An 18827-nucleotide genomic window follows, 5' to 3' on the forward strand; every position below is an offset into this window, starting at 1 on the left:
TTGTTCTAGATGCTAACCTGTTGGTTCTCAAAATAAATGTGGTCACTGAGGCTGAGATAAATCATGTAATCTGTCTGGTGTGGCAGAGCCAGCAAACTCGAGCAATAAACCCAGTTGGGATGGACACGGCTGCCTTCTGCTCTGGCTAAAGAGCAAAGACTTCCCACTGCTTTCGCACGCTTCCTTCCCAACCCAACAAGACGTTGGATGTTGTTTATTGCATCTCTTCTGGGTCTTGCAACAGGATAGACATTCAGCGGTGGTAATAAATATTTATTCAGTGTCTGGGTCAAGGCACTGTTGTAGGCATTTTTCTATGTATTATCTCATTTAACCCTAATATCACTCTATGAGACTCAAACTATCATCCTCATGTTATAGATGAGTAAACTGAGGCCCAGGAAGGCTAGGTGGTCCAAAGTCCCACCTCTAGTAAGTTCTGGAACCCAGTTTTAAACCCAGGCAGTCTGCTTCCAGAGTCTGCTCTTCGCCACCTTCCCACCGCAGTCCTGCACAACACAGCGATGCTCCGTGAGCTCTCTGGCCACCAGTCTTTGAAGAGCCAGGAGCACTGAAAGAACACCAGCTGCAAAACGTTCCTGACTTTGTAGGGATAAAGGTCAGCTTGAGAAACAACTTATTACACCACCAAACATGGCTGTTTGGGAAAGACTCTATTAAGTCTCACTTGGGTGGACACAAGACCTGGTCTCCTGGGTCACCTTTGGGGCACCACTGGCCAGAGATTCTTTCCCTGGTGGCATTCCCCACCCTTCCCGACTCAGTAGACCCGTGGGAGGCATGGGTACACTAATCACGCTTTCCCAAAGGTCCCTGATTTCCAACAGTGGTTATTATTCATGAGTCTGCGGTCTCTCTTTTACTCCCTTTATGTTTTCAGACCCCGTCCATCTTTAGGATGAGGAGTTCGGAGCCGACCAGTTGCTATGTGATGCGGTGTATCTTTTTATTTCTTCTGAATCGACTACTTTCAGGCACCCAGGGATTTTTCTCTGGCTTGTTTGATGTTGCCGAAATGGTGGCCTACCCAGAACTCACAGAGAAGTGTCTGAGGGGGACAGACTCCCAACTGGCCATCTGCATCTCCCATCCCTGGGTCATGTTTTACACACGTGATGAAATTACCCTCGATTTTCACTAATAACACTTTTGTCACGGTACTGCCTGTTCGGAGAAGGATTTTAAGCCTGTGCCTCACTTCCTTTTACACAGACACAGGGATGTGTGCCTCACTTCCTTTTTTGGGGGTGTTGGGTGGAAGGGGAAAGAAGACAGCTGGTGGGTAGGGGGAAGTGAGGAGCCTGGTGGCTGACCCCGCCCCTTGGGAGCCCCCTTACCTTTCGTGGACCCGGCCTCTTTCATCCCCTAGAGTAACAGTCACCGTACAGTTTTTATTCAGGTCAAACTTTTCACTGTATAAGTGATAGTCTGGCGTCACCCATCCGACCCAGACGCAGGAAGGGTCCTGTCCAGCAAAGATGCGGATTGCGTAGTAGCACTGCTGGGGAGAGACCACGGAGTGGAGTAAGTGGCCCCCAGCTGGGGGGCCAGACCTGACAGAACCAATACCGGAGCCCACTTGGCCCTCTTTTCTTAAAAAGCGCACACTGCTCCAGAGCTGAGCTGAGCCGCACTCCAGGCTCAGGAAGGGCTGACTCGAGAACCTGGCTTCCTTATCGTTCCCTTTCCTGCGGTGCTTTAGCACCGAGACAGTGGAGCACTTCATCTACCACCCTTCGCCCAGAGATGCTCCTGATGAAAGCAGGGGGCCGCCACTCAGAATGGCCCGCACAGAACCCTCACCCTCTCCTGGGCACGGCCCTTGCCCTCAGAGATAGCACAGGGGAAGTGCAAAGTGTTTGTTGCTGTTGTTTTGAAAGTTGTGAAAAAGACGCTGCAAAAGAAAAAGCCCACATGGTGGCCACAGGTGCCGTGCTTGGCCATCGGTCGACGGCAGCCCGTGTTGAGAACGACAGTTCTCGGTGGGCATCGTTATGACTGGGGAGGGGTCCCACTAGGCTAATAGCTAAAGCTCCGAGGTAAGGGACTGCTTCCTCGCTTTATGCAACTGAGCACAGCTGTTCTCAGTGAAGTTACTCTTACGTGTAGTCTGTTGTAATTTGTTGATTAGGAGATAAAAGGGTCAGCCGGACAAACTGGGGCTTGACTCTTACCACTGGCAGCTACCAACTGTGTGACTTTGGGCAGGGCATTTGACCTGGGTTTCAGAGTGCATCGTACTGTCCATCTCGTGGGGCCGCTGTGGGAATGAAGTGGGAAGGGGACGCAGTGTCCCATGCACTGTGCCCTGCCCTGCACACAGGCAGTGTGTGACATGCTGTAGCACAGTGTTATTCCTGATTGTGCTTAACCCACCACCTTGGGATTGAGGGGTAACTTTATAGAAGGGGTGACGTGCATTTCTTCCAAAGACTTTTTTTTTGGGGGGGGGGGTCAGGTGCTAAAGAAGGATGAGAGAAAGAAATTAGCAAGTGTTGCTTTCTGACTATTGTCTAGCTAGAGAAACGGGACCAAATCAGCTTCCATTATCTGGACTGTTCCCTGCTCCTGCTTCTCACTTGATTGCTTTCAACATTATTCCTGGCACTGCTCGGAGAGATGGGAGAGTTGATTCATAGAAGTTTACATAAAAGAACAAACAAAAGGATTAAATGAAAGAGCCTCCCCCCCCCAACCAATCCCACGTTCATTTCAATCAGAAAGGCAGCGCTGGTCCCTGGTGGCCAATGGGCACAAGTACACAATGGTGCCCAATTAGGAGCTCCAGGTGGAGCTTTGGCTTTGTACTGAGTAACTGTCTTTTTTTTCCCCATTTGAGGAATGTCGGAGATGTGTTCTGGAAGCATCAAGATGGATATTAAAAGACACAGTAATTGGCAATTAAATAGGATCTCTAGGCAGATCTTTGCTGTAAGGGGCATATTACCAGGCACAGCAAAGAATCAAATAATTAAAACCGTAATTGAGCACATTTACTTACTGTTGTTGTATGAGAGAGTATTTCTTGCATCTGTTTCCTGGGGGGGGGGGAGATAATCCATGTTTTAGTTATTCAGCCGTATAGAGAATTCCACAACTCTGACAGGCAATGATCTACCTTTAATGATGAAGGCAAATTTAGAAAACTATTTCCTATACATGAGCGATCCCAATTGGTCTTGGAACTTGGGCATTTGTAATCTGCTACTGCAAGCCAAGGCGGTGACTTCCCACTCGTCTTTCAGCCCGGCTGGTAAGTCAGAGCTAGGGGGAGGCAGGGAAGATTGAGATAATGTAGGCAGGAATACCCCTGAATACCCTGTCCTGTTCTTGCAGGCAGCTGAACTTGTTAAACGCTGGTAGAGAGTGAAAGTCTAGAGGAAATCCGGACAAGACAGCTCCAGAAGGGCAGACATCCATCAACGATTAGAAATAGACATTAAAGGAAAGAAAGACAGCAAGGAACATGCCCCTTATTAGGAAGGAAGAAGTCATAGTACTTATAAGTCGCACGGCTGCAGGGCTGGACACTGGCCATAGTTACACAAAGACGGCAGTATTTGCTTCTAGAGGCTTTTAGTTTCACACAAAGGCAACAATAATTGCACCCTCTCATGTACTTATATTCCTTTTACTCCAGAAACACCGGATTTGTAGGCTGCGAGGACGCTGAGAGCCAGAGGGCTCAAGAAGAGCAGAAACGTTTCCACTGGATGTGACCCTGTTTGGCTTGACTGGTCCCCTGATTACACAGCGCACCAACCCCCACGTGCGTGTGTATGCACACGTGTGTACACACACGTTCTCATTTCTTCACCTGACTGAAAGCAGAGAGAACCCTACCCACCTGTGCTCAGGCAGAGTAAGAAACAGAGGGATGGAAAGCCAACTTCATAGCACACACGAGGAGAACCTCCGAGAGCGGGGGCCTCGCCCTCACCTTTTCTGGAAAGCGTCACTGTCCAGACAGGGGCTGTGGCTGAAGGAGGAGTGGCACTCGACGGGCATGCTCAAGCGGCAGTAGATCATGCTGGCATTGCTGTTCTGTGTGCCGAACGTCTTGTGAGTCACCTTGAGGCATGGCGGGCTGTCCGTGGTGCCATCGATCCTCACCACCTGGAAACACCATGGGTCCTACCTGACACAACTGAGGGCCTGACCTTGACCTTGGCCCTCCTCCCCTCATTGCTATTCCATGCGTCATGGCTTTCTGCGAACTATCAAAGTTGTCACCAGTGATAACCAAACTGTTACTCTGTTACTTGGACCCTGCTCCACAGAAAATAACAGATCTGCCTCTGGCTGGAGAAATGAGCATTTTCAGGACACGCCCACCGGGTTTTCTGCAAGATCAAGGGTGGAGAACAGGTGTAACAGGGGGTGGTATTTGGAGGATGCAGCGTGGCAACCGCCGAAGATGACCTTTCAGGTCAGGGGGCTAGAGGCTAAAGGAGAAAATGTTTCCAAAGATTTCCCTTGTCAGTGGGCAAGAGACTATTTAAGGAAAAAGACAGCAGAAAGCCCAAAGCTCCAGGAGAGACGTCACGGCTCCCTCGGAGGGGTCGACCCCCACCTGGCACATTTCCCAGCCCTGCCGCAGTCCGCCTGAGTGTTGAGGCACCTCTAAATACTGGGGGAATTCTCAGCGTCAGGGCACAGCACTGCAAGGGACGGAGCTGGAGGAGGAAAGAGCAAAACTGGGTTTTTAAAATGTGTGTGTTTGCTGGGGGAGGGGGCAGAGGAAGTAAAGTAAGATTATACTACTAATAATTTCCTTATGGTCTAAGTATCTCCCTACATTCTAGAGATTGGTTCCTATCCTGGGGTCTCTGAGTGTACTTACCTATTTTTTTGTGGTTTATGTATTTTTCTAACGGGGTCTCTGGATTCCATCAGTTTGTCAAAGGGGTTCCTGACCTCTAAAACTTTACGAGCCGGCCTTCTCAAGTGCTGATCAGGTAGAAATCATGAATAAAAGTCCCTACTATTTAAGACTGTGGGGAAAAGGAGAGGATTAAGGGTTGGTGCTTGTTGGGTGTGCACTGGAAGGCGAGTTAAGGGAACTTACCGTCAGGTGGAAGCAAGCCACTGCGTCTCATGCCTCAAGGGAGCTGATCTGCCTGACTTTCCATTAGCCCCCTCTCCTACCCCCCAAGAATAAAACCATGGTGGGTACCAGCAAACAGAGCAAGCAGACGTAGAACCAGGACCCACTGCAGGCTCCTTACAATTTCTGGCTCCTCTGAGCTCCCTCCTATAAGATGAGCGTATCATCATCAACTACTACATGTCAGCTCAAAGTGCTGGAAGTAGTGCTGCAGAAATAAATAAGACCTAAAACACACCATGTTATGAGCACAGAATTAGGTCTGGGGCATACCATCTTGAGTACCGGTACTGAACTTTTTCAGGAAAACAACATTTAAGGTCTTTGGATACTGTACTCGTATGGCCACAGAAGTACAGAAATATCTGGAGGAAACACAGTGGCCCAAAGGCCCGGGGACCGATCTGCAAGGATGTCTCTGCACGGTGGGTGCCATTTGCAAGACACCACTGAGCTGCCCCAAGAAACATGCCCATGATTACAGCTCTGAGGGCCAGTGAGGCAGCGGCTGGGAGGCAGCCAGGGCACGGACTTAGGTAAGCAGCTGCCTGCTGACAGGAGCATTAGCAGGAGCTTAGTGCCTTGGCCCACCTGCCCTGCCGGGGCCACCCGCAGTGTGTAACATTACCTCTATATGGGGGTGATCCCTTGGCACATTGACGAACGTCGGGAGGCGCTTGCTGAACCACATCGCCACGTCGCGGTTCATGTTGACGGCAAAAGGCTCAAAGCCCTCTTGGAGGCCGCACATGGTATAGAACTTGAAGGTACTGGCATCCATCCCGAGATTCATGCGGCCGATTTGAGAAAGTCCCAGAGAGCAGATGGGCACAAAGCCTGCAGAATGGTGAAGAGAGCCTGCTTCAGCCCATGCGACCATCCCAGGAAGCTGTGAGCCAGTCAGACCCTGGCTTTCTTCACAGCTCCGAGTCCAGGAGGAAAGATGGGACATGGTCCTTTGTCTGGCACACAGACTCAACAGGAGGTCACACGGAGTCTATGGCTACCATTGGTGTCTGGGGAAGAGAACTGACTTTGGTTCAACATGATTTGGGGGAGAAACAATCATCCAACTGAGATTATTCTTAAGGTGTGAATACATATCAGTTGGAAAAGTAAAGCCAGTAAGAGGATAAGTAAAATTCTTTATCTATGCTTTTGTTAAAATTGATGTCAGGCCCTGGGAAATTTTAAATGCTGCCAAGAACAGAACACAAGGAGCCTAAAGAAGGACTTGGTGCAAACAGCCCCATGTCTCAGCATCTTCCCAGTGAAATGGGTGGTCTAAGGGTTCTTCCTGTTTCGAGTCTGATTCTGAACACTGACTCTGCTGGTTTACAAAATACTGTTTACAACTGCCGTGCCCCTAGCCTGCTGTTATGGCCCCCACCCAAGCAGGAGGTGAGATTTCCCAGCAGGAGCCGTGGGCAGTTCCTCCTTCCCCTCCTATACTTATAGTCTCTTTCCAAGCTTATTCCTGCATCTCGTCATGTTAACAACCTGCCATTCAGAATATTCCAGAGCAGAGGTTCAAACTGTTTGCCGTTCTTGTCTGTGGGATATTTATAAATCATAATTGTGGACCTACAAATCAGCAGAGCTGGGAAAGCACTAATTATCCTGGGAGGGTGTGGGAGGCAGGCATCGTGAGAGCACTTGGGAGGGGAGGAAGGGCTCTGAGGCCAGTGGCTAAAGCAGGGGCTAGAACCCCTACAAAGAAAACTGGTGTCACCCCTAAGACGGGAGTGTTTAAGGGGAAATTTAAAGTCCAACTTTAGGAGACTTTACGTTCAACAAGAAGAGCTTTTGTCCACAGAAACCAAGGACACAGTCCGCTCTTCCTAGAGGCAGTGCTGATGCCCCATTACCTGAGCCACAAAGTTTCTATGCAGATGAGTCACGGAGGTGAGGAGTACATCGCTCACAGGCGAAGTTGGGTGCTTTCAGAAACTATCAGCTCCTTTAGGGCGCTATTTGACACCATTCGGTATCATTTCAATTGAGAGCTTTAATGCAATGTGAGCACAATGTGGGTGATGGCTAACAGAGAGCCTCTGCTCAGGGATGCCGAGCACTGAGAGTAGGAGGTGGCCTGGCCCTTGGGCAGGGGGACGGACAGCTCAGATAAGCACCCCTTCATGCAACCTCCGGTGCGGTGCTATGCTTCTGGCATTTTTGTGCCAGGGACCGTGACAGAGGAAACCATGTCCTTTCTGAAGACAGGGATTTTTCACAAATAAGGGACCCTTGGAAATCAGGTGGAATGAGCATTGCCTCTTAGCAACATTTCCTGGGTCCCCATTGGAACAGAGGGCTCTGCGATGCACTCGGAGAAGATGTAAAGGAAGGAAACTATCCTGATCCCAAGGGACTTCTACAAAGAGGGACAAAAATGGACTAGCGAGGAGTGAATGTTCTGCTGTAAAACATCGTTACTCCCAAGAGCGCATTTTGGCTTCTGCTAAAGGGGCTAACACAACCCAGAAAACTGCCACCGCAGTAGCCATAACTTGGAGCCAGGATCACAAAGCAGCCTTGCCCTGATGTCAGCAGAGACAGGACATCTTAAGAACATCGGTCTTCTCCCTTCTTCTTCTCTACTGACTTGGGTGGTGGAATGCATGCGTGGTAGGCACAGAAGTCCGAGTGGGAAGAAGCCAGGATGAGGACTTCTCAATAACTCAAGTCACACCAATAACGTCCAGTCACAGACCCCATAGCGATGTAAGACACATGCAGAAGGAAAACAGGCAATGTGTGTGGGAAGCCTTTTTTTCTAAGGGACTTGGGCTCCTCTTCATTCCTAAGCTACCAGCAAAGCGGACAGTAGTTTACTGAGGACAGAACTGAAGACTTGGAGCTAATGGACCTGACCAAGGTCATGAGAAGGGCAAGTAACAAAATGGGACAAGATCCCACACACTCTGACTCATGGACCAGCTGCCAGTGTGCAAGTGAAGGGGTGGGTGTTCCAGGGGATGAAGCCCCCGCTTTAAACAGTCATGTCCCAGGGCAGAGGACGTGTGCACTCATCACAGAGTCAAGTGCGATCCCTACAGGACAGCAGGGGAGAGCAGAACAGAGAGACGCTCTGAGAGAAGACAAGGCTGCACTCCTCACGGATGTGACAGCTGTGGGGGAAAGACAGACAGACACCGCCTGGGACCGAGTGGACGCAGCTGGGACAGCTCTGTAGAACAGCTGAAAAGAAGCTAAATCCGAAGCCTGGCTCAGAAAACAGAAAACCAAGAAAGGACCGAGAGCAAAGATAAATCCTCATAAGGTGCCCGCACTTTCTCCCAGGGAACAGTACTTGTAACTAGATACATTGAATCAACTCCCTCCACCTGGCTGAGAGGCTCTAGTTTATGATCTTTCCATTTCTAAAAGTTCTTTTCTTGAGGCATTAAAATTTCATGGAATCTTCTAACCCTGCCTGATAGATAAGGGCGGGGTGAGGGGGGACAAGGATGATAAACCACAACAGCTAATATTTACCAAGTACTTTCTAGGTGTCGGGCTCTGGGCTTCGTGCTCTGCAGATTTGGCTTGTTATTATGCCCATGTTACAGAACAGAAAACTGAGGCTTAGCAAGCTGGATAACTTGCTCCAGGTCTGTCACCTGGTAAGCATGCAGAGCCAGCATGTGAAAAAGGCTGCCAGAGAAGCAGTCTAGAACAAGCAATGGGGACTAAGGCCGGATGCCTGCTTTCTAATTCTTATCCACAACAACTTGCTTTGTGACTTTCTCTTCACTTTTCCTAAGTGTTATGTCATTGACCAGTTTGCCTCCAGATTAAAGCAGCTGGAGACCCACAACCACAAAGCACTGTCGGCCCCTTAGATGAAAAGGGCTACTTCTCAAGTGGCCACATAGCTTCCTGGAGTAAATCTGGATAAAAAGATCTGTTTGGTAAGGCCATATGGCATTCATTAGAGTGAGCAATGACTCTCATAAACAAGGGTTTGCACTTTCACACAACTCAGTTAACCCTTAGCTTCAAATGAAACTGGAAAAGTAAGAGGAGAGAAAAATAAAGGGGGAAAGAAGTGGGACCTATATGCAGCCTAATAGGTACAATGTGCTGACCTTATTTTTAAAGATCCATTTATTTATTTGAGAGAGAGGGAGAGTGACCGAGCGGGGTGGGGGGGGCAGAGGGAGAAGGAGAGAGAATCCCAAGCAGACTTGGTGCTGAGCATGGAGCTTGATGTGGGGCTCGATCCCACAAGCTTGAAATCACAATCTGAGCCAAAACCAAGCGTCTGACGCTCAGCTGACTGCGCCACCCAGGTGCCCCAATATGCTGACATTTTTGAAGAGGTTTGAGGAGGAAATTTGCGAGTGCCATTATCTTGAACCAAAATGTGCAGAGAGTTCTTATTCCAAGAGAGGAACGGCAAGAGCACAGGCATTTAAACCCTGAAGAGGACTCCAGGTTCCGCTCAATTTGTTTCACAAGGTTGCCTGACTAGTTCTGGGATTAGGAAGAGGGAGAGCCAGGGGGCCACCTGTTTCTAACTCAGGAGCTGGGGGCGGGGGGGATGGGGAAACTCGTTCCCCAGAAAATTTAAACCGGGGACCCTTTCAAGGGTTCCCATTCCAAGCTGTGGAATGCAGGAGAGCGGCTCACGACCGGGAAAGGAACAACTGAGATCCTGGAGAGCCGTGGTTAGAGCAGGAGAGGAGCGCCCAGGCCATTCCCCGGGCGTTTCCGAGCGTCTCACTCCAGTAGCCCGTGCTCTCCCCATTCATTTCCATTTCTCACTAAGCCTCAGGAAGACGGAGTTCAGGGGCGGCACGGAGGTCGTCACAAGCCTTGTAGACCACACGGGAAACGAGGGCCGTGTTCCCTGCTCCAGCCGCGTTCAGAACCCCAGCAGCCATCTGGACAGGGAAGGGCGGGGGCCCCTCGGCACCCTCTCTGCTTGCAGACGGCAGCAACACCTTCTGCGAGTACGTTCGCTGCCACCTACGGAAGAGCTGGGGTATCTGTGCAGTCCTGACGAGCCCTGGGAGGAACAGCCGGGAGGCCGTCCCTGCGGACCCCAAAGCTGCAGCGGAGCAGTCATGTCCCCGGGGAGCACCCGCGGGAGAGGCGGCGCGGGAGACACAGGAAAGCTGCGATCCGGCAGACATCACGTTCTGAGCTCTAACAGAACGGTCAGAATTTTATCTTCCTTTCCTTTAAGTGGAATAAAAGAGAAGACTAACAGCAAAGGTTTCACCAGGGAAGCTTTGAACTCCCAGATGCTATGAGGTGAGAACATGGAGAGCTGTGATGGTCCAGGCCAGGGATCCGAGTAGGGAGCTATGATTAGGACACGTCTAATGAGGCAGATAAGAGTGTACCAACTACCATGCAGAAGAGGATGGAGAGAACAATTTATAAATAACACAGAGGAAAACAGCCATGCGTTGGAATGCCTGTCCCCACTCCTTCCCCCAAAGGACAAGAAACTTCCCACCAGCATCACTCCCACGGGGGAATGGCCGGCATCCAGGCTGGGATGCTGGCAACCAGAACACAACCTAGAGGGGATTCTGCTTTATGGGGGCTACTGAGTACAAAATGCTCTCTTTTCAACAGCTGCTTTTCCTAACGGCTCCAGGCAAGAGCTGCTGTCTCTTTCCACCTTATGCAGAGAGCAGAGAGCTGCTACAGGGCTACTGTTACCAAAGAATGGCATGCTGACTTCCTTTCAACTGTCCTTCTGCAGACTCCTGAGCCATCACAGAACCCAAAGAGCCTTCCAGTTATCTTGTCTCTGTATTATTGAAGTGCAATACAATATTACAGCATAATATGTTAACACAATACGGTACAATTCTATTATAAAACAGCTCACTAATAATAGACTTTGTTATTCTGAAGGTCAGATCATGTCCCCATACACAAAAGGTCTAGGAGGCATTTCTTTCATTACAACGCAGATGATCTCGAAAAGCAGAGTTATTGTAAAATGTCCCTCTTCTTTATAGTATTCCTCTGCTCAAACCCGACAGTGGCTCCCACGCCCCAGAGAGTGATGTCCAAGGGCGCTTGGCCCAGGTTAGACGACACAAATTTCTTGAATGAAAAGACTGAGTCTTGGTATTCGAGGCTGTCATCTGCACCTTCTCTATCTTATTTGTCTTCCATAAATTCCATATACAAATCTTCCAGACTCTCGTACCCTTTTCTGTCATTTCCCGATTCCACACTATTACTCACACTATTATTCTTACTGTAGTTATATCCGCAGACGGGTATACCCCGCTCCTTAGAGGTGGGTTTCTCAGATTCTTTATTTCACCTTCAGTTCCAAGCCCGTATTTCTAGAATTTCCTTTCTGTGTTCATCATTTGCCATTCTAACCTACTACTTTGTGTTATGAGTTCTCTTTTCCTATTTATGTGTTATTTATTTCCACAAGGAGAAAACGAGCCCCTTCATACTGCTGTTGCTTCCATTGATACATACTTTGGACCACTGTTTTCCACACTTCAATGTGCCAACCACTGGAGTATGTTGTCGGCAGTTTGGCACGGGGGCCTGAGACCCTGCATTTCTCACATGCGGGCCACACTTTGAGGAACAAGGCTTTGGACCTTGCAAAGTTCTCATAGTTCTGTACAACTGACCAGATTCTTATCTCTTCCTTATGTGAGGCCAAAGCCTCGTAGGTAAGGTCCCTGGTCCTTGGACTCCTTTTCCCTTAGGGACCTACTGTCCTTGGGAATGAGCCTGAATCTTCTCGTTCTTCCTTCTCCTCCTGGACTCAAGACAAGAGCAGTGTGTGGGCTGGGTACTCGGCAGATAGCGGTTTCCTAAGCACAGTGTCAGTCTCCTAAGCGCAGGGCTCTTCTATACTGCCCTCCTGTCCTACACATTTTCTCTGCTCTGCCTCTGAGCAGCACAGAAGCCATTTTTTCTGCGGCAACATCTTTCCCACAGGTCTCTGAGACCAGGATTCTTTCTTTAAAACCTTGATTTTAAACCTTTGCAGAAGGCATGAAAATATGACCCCATCTGGCTTCAGTCGTCTTGTCTTTCTAGGAAAAGACATTGACTTGCAACCTTTCTATTTCCCCAAATATGTGGCTCATAGAAAAACATTAAAAGTTCTCTTAGAGTACAGTTAGGTAAGGATAACATGTGTCCATCAAAAGCATGAGAAGAATTCATGAAGTTAAAAGCCCTCTAAATGAAGACTATTCATGTTATTCTATATACAGGTACACATATTTCTGCTGCTCTTGCTTAGGCAGCTTTATTTTTTTTAGCTTTCTAGGTGAAAACGGTTTCTTATTGTAAAGTTCCAGAAATTTAGAGCTAACAGGAGCCCTAATCATTTACAGAGGGAGCGACGAGGTTCAATAAAGTTAACCCAAGATGTCACAGGTGGAGAGGTAAGAGCAGGGGGAGAGCCCAGGTCACCTGACCCAGAGTGGCCTCTTGCCTTCTCAACTACTCCGCCTCATCCTTGTCTATAATGAAGAAGAGAGTGGGCCAGCATCAAGCATAGGGCCGTACATACAGTGGGTATTAAGTCACTGCCATAGAACTCTCTATCTGAGAAGGATGTTGGAACTTATATGGTCTAGCCTCTAATTTTCTGGTATAGATGAAGAAAGTGAAGCCCAGAGGGGTCAAGCCAAGAGTCTGTAGGAGCCACACAGCTTGTCAGGAGCGAGTCAGCTGACTCACAGTCCAGTGCTCCTTCTCCTACATGCAGCCAACCATGTTTGTACATAATGTAGTGATGCAGACAGGAAATGGGAAGGGCCGACTGCTCCTCTGTGGCTGGAGGCACTGCCCTGACTGCAGTCTGTTCAGGGCCATTAATGAGTGCAACTGCGCGTGGGTTTCACAGCATGTTTGAACTCCGGAATAAATGATATTTCATTCAAGGCAACAGCTAAGTCAAACTTTTGTGTCTCAATGGTTCTCGTCAAAGCATCAAGTTCAATTACACAAACATGCAGACTGACATTTCAAATTAAAGAATAATTCTTTAGTTCATGGACTTTCTATTCTCCCAGGGCCTAAGTCCATATGCAATTAGCATTTCCTTTGTAATACTGGGAAACCTTAACACGCCAAGGAGCAGGGTAGGGAATCCGAGGAGAGCTTTGTAATCTATCTGGAAGTTCAGAACTTTTATTTGTGCTGTACATACCAACTATCACCATTATTTGTCTTGACTCTTCAAAAATGATAGTACATCACCAGAGTTTCAAATATGCAAAGGATGGTTCATCCGAAATAAGGAGGTAGATGAGCTCACTCAGCTCTCCTTGGATTTTCCCTCCACTCATAGGGCTGGAATGGGGGTGGGGAAGGTGGTAGATTTACCATTCTCAACCTCGTAATCAGCGAAGGCGAGTTCAGAGCCTTTGTTGGTGATGAGCAGCTCCCCGTTCAGCGTGAAGATCATCGAAGCATCATCCAGGTTAATCATACATCCAACCACATCTCCTGGCTGCCACGTACGTCCAAAATACCCACTGCCTTGATGCCAGCGCTGGCCCTGGGAAACAAGACCACACCCCCATGCAGCTAAACAAATGACTCCACGGGCAATTTCTCCTAACTGGTAGTGGTACCTGGTTTCCATGAGGTACTCACCTCTCTACCAGGGACAACTCACAGGGAAGAGTGATCTAATCTTACAAATAAATGAAACCGAGTTACACAGGTCATCAGAAAAGGTAGCCGGAGTCTCCCAACACCCAGTCGGATTCTCCAGCCTGCAGAACTCTCGCTAGGACAGAGTGGTAAGATTCCCACACATACCACCTGCAGTGTGCTCTGAGACCCTCCTCTGGAGTGGAGGCAATGGGCTCAAGTACAAGGGCAGATACAGAAGTGACAGGAAGGATGTGGGCACACAGTCCTCATTATCACAGCAAAGAGCAAAGTGACCACAGCTAGGTCATGATCACTCGCTGATCTAAATTAGCCAGTGATGGTGGTGATGACTCACTTTGAAGCCAGAGATCCACATACTCAGTACTTCCAACTTCCAGGGAAATGTTTGGAGCAGAGAAACTTAGACTGGGGACATGCAGACACTATCCAGACTCACCCTGCTGCCTTCAAACACAAAGGCTTGGTCATCGGCGCCCAGCTCAATGTCAGGCCGACAGCCCGGCCTGGCCCAGCCAACGCGCATGTCTCCTCCGGTCACCACCTCAAACTCAAAATACCACTTTCCAGATCTCACTGCATAAGACCGCTCTACCCGGAAAAATCGGATCTTGTCTATGCTGACTTTCTCCACAGCTGGGTCCGCTATTGTGAGAAGGAAGGGAGCACAGAGTGCAGAAGGTAAAGAGAGAACACAGGCCTTTAATAATTAGGTAGCATTCCTCAAAAGAATTTCACAACAATAAAGACTGACAGACCTCCCGCTACTCTACATGGCATTTTGTTCCTAAATAGAATAATCACCATTATCATCGTATCAAAATCAGAATATAAGCTAACACTCACTGAGTGATTACTTTTTGGTAGACCCTTTAGAAACTGTACATAGCAACAATCCTACGAGGTCGGTAATACTGTCTTTGCTTTACAGATAAAAAAAAATCGAGGCCCAGAGAGGTGTACTTGTTCAAGGCCACAGAGCCAATAAACTAAGGAGAGAGCCAGAATTTGGACCAGATCTGTCTTACGCCAAATCTCTCCTTTTAGGACGCTTGGAATCCCACCCTAATTTGCCTGTAATACCCTTGGGTCTGGGATGCCGTGACGCGTTCGTCACTTACGGGGCCAGTCATCTGAATCAGCACTAGAGTTCAATTTAGACATGAGACGACCTGGCCCCAAAGTAAGCTGACATTCACGTGTTTGGTAAATAAGAGAAATAAAGGTAACTTGGTTTTGTGACCAAATATCCCAAAAAGGTCAGCTACGCTGGAGGATCACGTATTCCCCGCGGGCCTGGGTCACAGAAGTGCTCACCACAGAAACTCATCACAGAGTTTAAACATGGTTCACTTCCTCCTCCCCCCACTTGTTAAAATACCCCAGTTAGTTCAGTGCTCTTTGGTACCAACATCGTTTCTAATGGTACAGGTTAGACTTATTTGAAGTCAGCATTTCTGCAGAAGAGGACCGGTTTGGTCAACTGGGACCAGAATGAACAATCTTGACTCCTTACCCAGTTCTTGGTCCGACGGCTCAATGTTGTAGCCATAACCAACAAATGTGCGCACGGCTTCGCGGAGGCTGTCCCTGTTGGACTTCTTGGTACGCTCATCCAGTAATGCATATGGCACCAGGCGGGGATTTCTCTTGTTCTTCAAATCCTATGTGAAGCCACAGAGGAGAGGTTCTGAGAAAATACACTTCATCTTTACAAAGAGCTCGTCCCACTTACATGTTCCCAGCCACAGTCCTGGCTTCCTCCTATCAGCCTAGCAGCTCCTCCCCCAGTGCCTTGGTATTTAGTGATATACTCATTTACTATTTCTCTTCAGGATTAAATGAATGTAAGTGGAAAGGTTTTGCTAACGTTCAAAGCCAGCATTAAAAAACACATTTTAATAATGCCAGCCTGTGAATAAAGTGAAGTGTCATGAAATTGGTTAGAAACGTCTATTCCCAAGGCAAGGCAGATGGGGATCTATGTAACTATTCCCCTGTGGAAGACCACGTCATGACTTAAACTGTTAGAGCCTCTTCACAACAGTCTCTTCACAGAGGACAATGCAGAGAAACACCTGTGTTCACGGAGAAACATTGGAACCGTGGCAGAGCCACAGGGGGTCCATCTCATTGTAGTAGGCACACCCTTGTATTAGAGTCCTCCTCAGTTCCTCGGGGACGACTAAGGCCGCAATGGCAATGACTGACGTCCTGAGTCATCATAAACGAATGTGCCTGGCATGCTATTTTGAGCCCCCCATCCCCCTCTCTGCCATGATTTCCATAGTTGCAGTCTTCTTGGTTTCCAGACATGTGCAGAGCTGGAGGCTCAGGCATGAATATACCTGTGTACACACAACCGCCCCTGAACTTCCCTGAGAGCAACCCAGGTACTTAGGGAGATGAGGGATTACTTTAAGGAGAGACAGTTGGGCTCTAAGTGCCACCTGATTCTTTGCTGGGCCCTGGTTCTTGGGCTGTCTCCTGTGTAAGGCAAGAACTCTGCCCAGGAATCCTGGCCCGAAGGGCTAAAGTAAGGGGCACAGGCTTCGTGGCAGGCTGGTTTGCCCTCTCCTTCCCCTCCTTTTCACCTTCAGTGGTAGATCCCTGGGACCATCCCAGAAACACTGCTGACCTGTAACATTGATTTGCGGAAGGCTTACCCTGGCCTTGGAGAGTGACATGAAAGCTCAGGTCTCCATGAGGCCAACAGCAAGACAGGGAATGAGGGAAGATGCAGCCAGGGGGCACATACAAGGGAACACGATCGTAAGTGAACCAGATTTTTTTTTTAATTTTTAAAAAGATCTTATTTATTTATTTGACAGAGACACAGCCAGCGAGAGAGGGAACACAGCAGGGGGAGTGGGAGAGGAAGAAGCAGGCTCCCAGCGGAGGAGCCTGACGTGGGGCTCGATCCCAGAACGCCGGGATCACGCCCTGAGCCGAAGGCAGACGCTTAACGACTGAGCCACCCAGGCGCCCCGTAAGTGAACCAGATTAACAAAGGAAGGGTAAGCCTGTACATTTCTGCAACATTGGAATTATGCCTAGAGTTGATGTCAATGTGACCATTACAAATTCCATCCAGTCCCCTGATTCTATAAATAACGAGTACGCTGAGGCATGAGGGATAGAGTGCAAGGGCAGCTCCCGTCTTCTAGTCTAATACCCACCAAAGCAAAATGGCATTTTGATGGATGACCACATCTCCTAGCTTTTGCAGCAGGCTTGACCCAGCACCCCTCACCTGTTGGATGCCATAGGTCCATCCTTGTTTTATTCTGTCTTTGGCCCAAACGTTATGTGCATTTTCTGCAAGCTTATCCACTAAAATTTCTTGAGGAGGTAACAGCTTCACATCAGACAGATCCAAAGGGGCTGGCTTATAGCCATTGGACATCATATAGCTACAAGTAAAAAATACATAATATTTTTTGAACAGGTCTCTCTGACTCCCCCATTCCAGATCTTAGCACATGGTAAGAACACCATGAAAATAAGCCTACAGCCTCAGGTTCTACCCTTTGGCAGAACAGACAGCTCGGCTCTCTTTCAAGTCCTGAGATGAAGCCCCTCATGCGCCACCCTCTTTGCCAACGCGCGTCACAGATTCCACAGACTGTTGGGGAACGCGGATGGTCAGTGCGATCCAGCCTATGTCCGAGAAAACTACTGTGTGCCTGACCAACGGGGGCACGTCCGTCGTGCTGCGGCATTACGTACAGCTCCTTCAACTCACTGCCACCACAGCAAAGCCTACGACCAGAGCGGCAAGGACAAGACCTTGAGCCACAAGGCTTCTTATGAATCAGTGGAGAATGATCAGCCAGTCTCGGAAAGTTAAACCCTTACTGTGGGGATGAAGAAAGAAAATCACCACCTCAGAGAATCTGTGAGCTGGAGGTGACCTTCATGGTTTGCTGTCCAGTCCAGGAGCCACAGCCTCAAACGTCTGTAATCTGGCCAATCATTTGATAGCTCAGGTGAAGATGGAAAAAGGCTGAGTAGGAGCCCGGGTAGATACACCGCTTGAGTGGAGAGGGCCAGGGCACGCTGTGAGTGACACGCGGGAACGTAGCTGATCGTAGCTATGTGGGAACGGGAGTCTGGAGGCAGCCATGGCCCCACGGCCACGGAGTGCGCACATCAGAGCCAGAATCTGAACGTGCGGACTGTAGACCAGGGAACGTCTACACAGAAACTGCCGAGCAGCCTAAGATGCAGGGTCTGCTCTAGGCATTACATACTGCCCATCATCCACCGTCGTGAGATGCCGGGTCCCGGGCAGAGTCCACACGGGCTGACTGCTGAGTGCTGAACCCAGCAGCCCGGTCAGCAGGCTACCCCCCAGCCTCTGCCCGCGGATGTGCCGCTCTCAGCATCCGGAGTTGCCTCTGCGAGCGGCACCTGGCAGCTTGGGAGTTTCACAGGGAAGAAGGGGAAGGTCAGTATTTGGTTAAGGCTGGCACTGCCTTGGCTCAGAAGTAATCACGACACCTGTGTGTGAACGCACACGCCCCCAAGGCTGGTGCAGGGAGGGTGAGCAAGCGAGTGAGCCAGTGGACGTGCCAGGGAGTGCACGTCCGAGCGTGTGCCTCTCTGTGATGGCACAGGTGAGAGGGAGAATAGGGCACAGGCAGATTTAGGGGCCGAATTCAATCTTGGCAGAGACAACCACGTCCACAAAGGACTTATCAGACGGGCCCAACGCCAGAGGAGTGAGTGTTTGCTGGGCCTACCAGTCATTCTCAAGCTCCCGGGCCAACTGCTGTTCGTATAGGCCAGAGGCTGTCTACCCCTCTGAGAGCCACACCTCCAGGCTCAGAACTAACGGCAGCGGTGTAGGTCTCAGCCGAAGGAGCGAAGAGGGAAAGCCTGGGAACACTTGGATCCCGGCAGACTTGTGCCTGGAATTTACAGTGTAGTCGAAGTGACTGAAGAGCTGTCCTCAAGGGGCGCTAGCTGGTATGTGGGGCCATCACCTGCCTTTGACATGGACCTCCTGTCCCGCCAGCTAAAAAATTCACACTGAAGCTTGGAAGTCTTTGATCATTAGAAA

The 18827-nt window shown here is 49.3% G+C and overlaps 1 protein-coding gene across 1 annotated transcript in view; it reads right to left on the minus strand.

The window, feature by feature from the left end:
* Positions 1-18827, minus strand: part of RYR3 (ryanodine receptor 3) — a 586345-nt gene that overhangs the window by 172947 nt on the left and 394571 nt on the right. The window contains exons 26-33 of the mRNA XM_044392456.3: positions 17016-17175; positions 15279-15426; positions 14202-14407; positions 13469-13643; positions 5757-5965; positions 3962-4137; positions 3023-3059; positions 1359-1522 (exon numbers count right to left, since the gene is read on the minus strand). Of these exons, the coding sequence (XP_044248391.2) occupies positions 1359-1522; positions 3023-3059; positions 3962-4137; positions 5757-5965; positions 13469-13643; positions 14202-14407; positions 15279-15426; positions 17016-17175 (1275 nt within the window). The remainder of the gene's footprint in view (positions 1-1358; positions 1523-3022; positions 3060-3961; positions 4138-5756; positions 5966-13468; positions 13644-14201; positions 14408-15278; positions 15427-17015; positions 17176-18827) is intronic.

This window comes from Ursus arctos, unplaced genomic scaffold, assembly GCF_023065955.2.
Source record: "Ursus arctos isolate Adak ecotype North America unplaced genomic scaffold, UrsArc2.0 scaffold_36, whole genome shotgun sequence".
NCBI lineage: Eukaryota > Metazoa > Chordata > Mammalia > Carnivora > Ursidae > Ursus > Ursus arctos.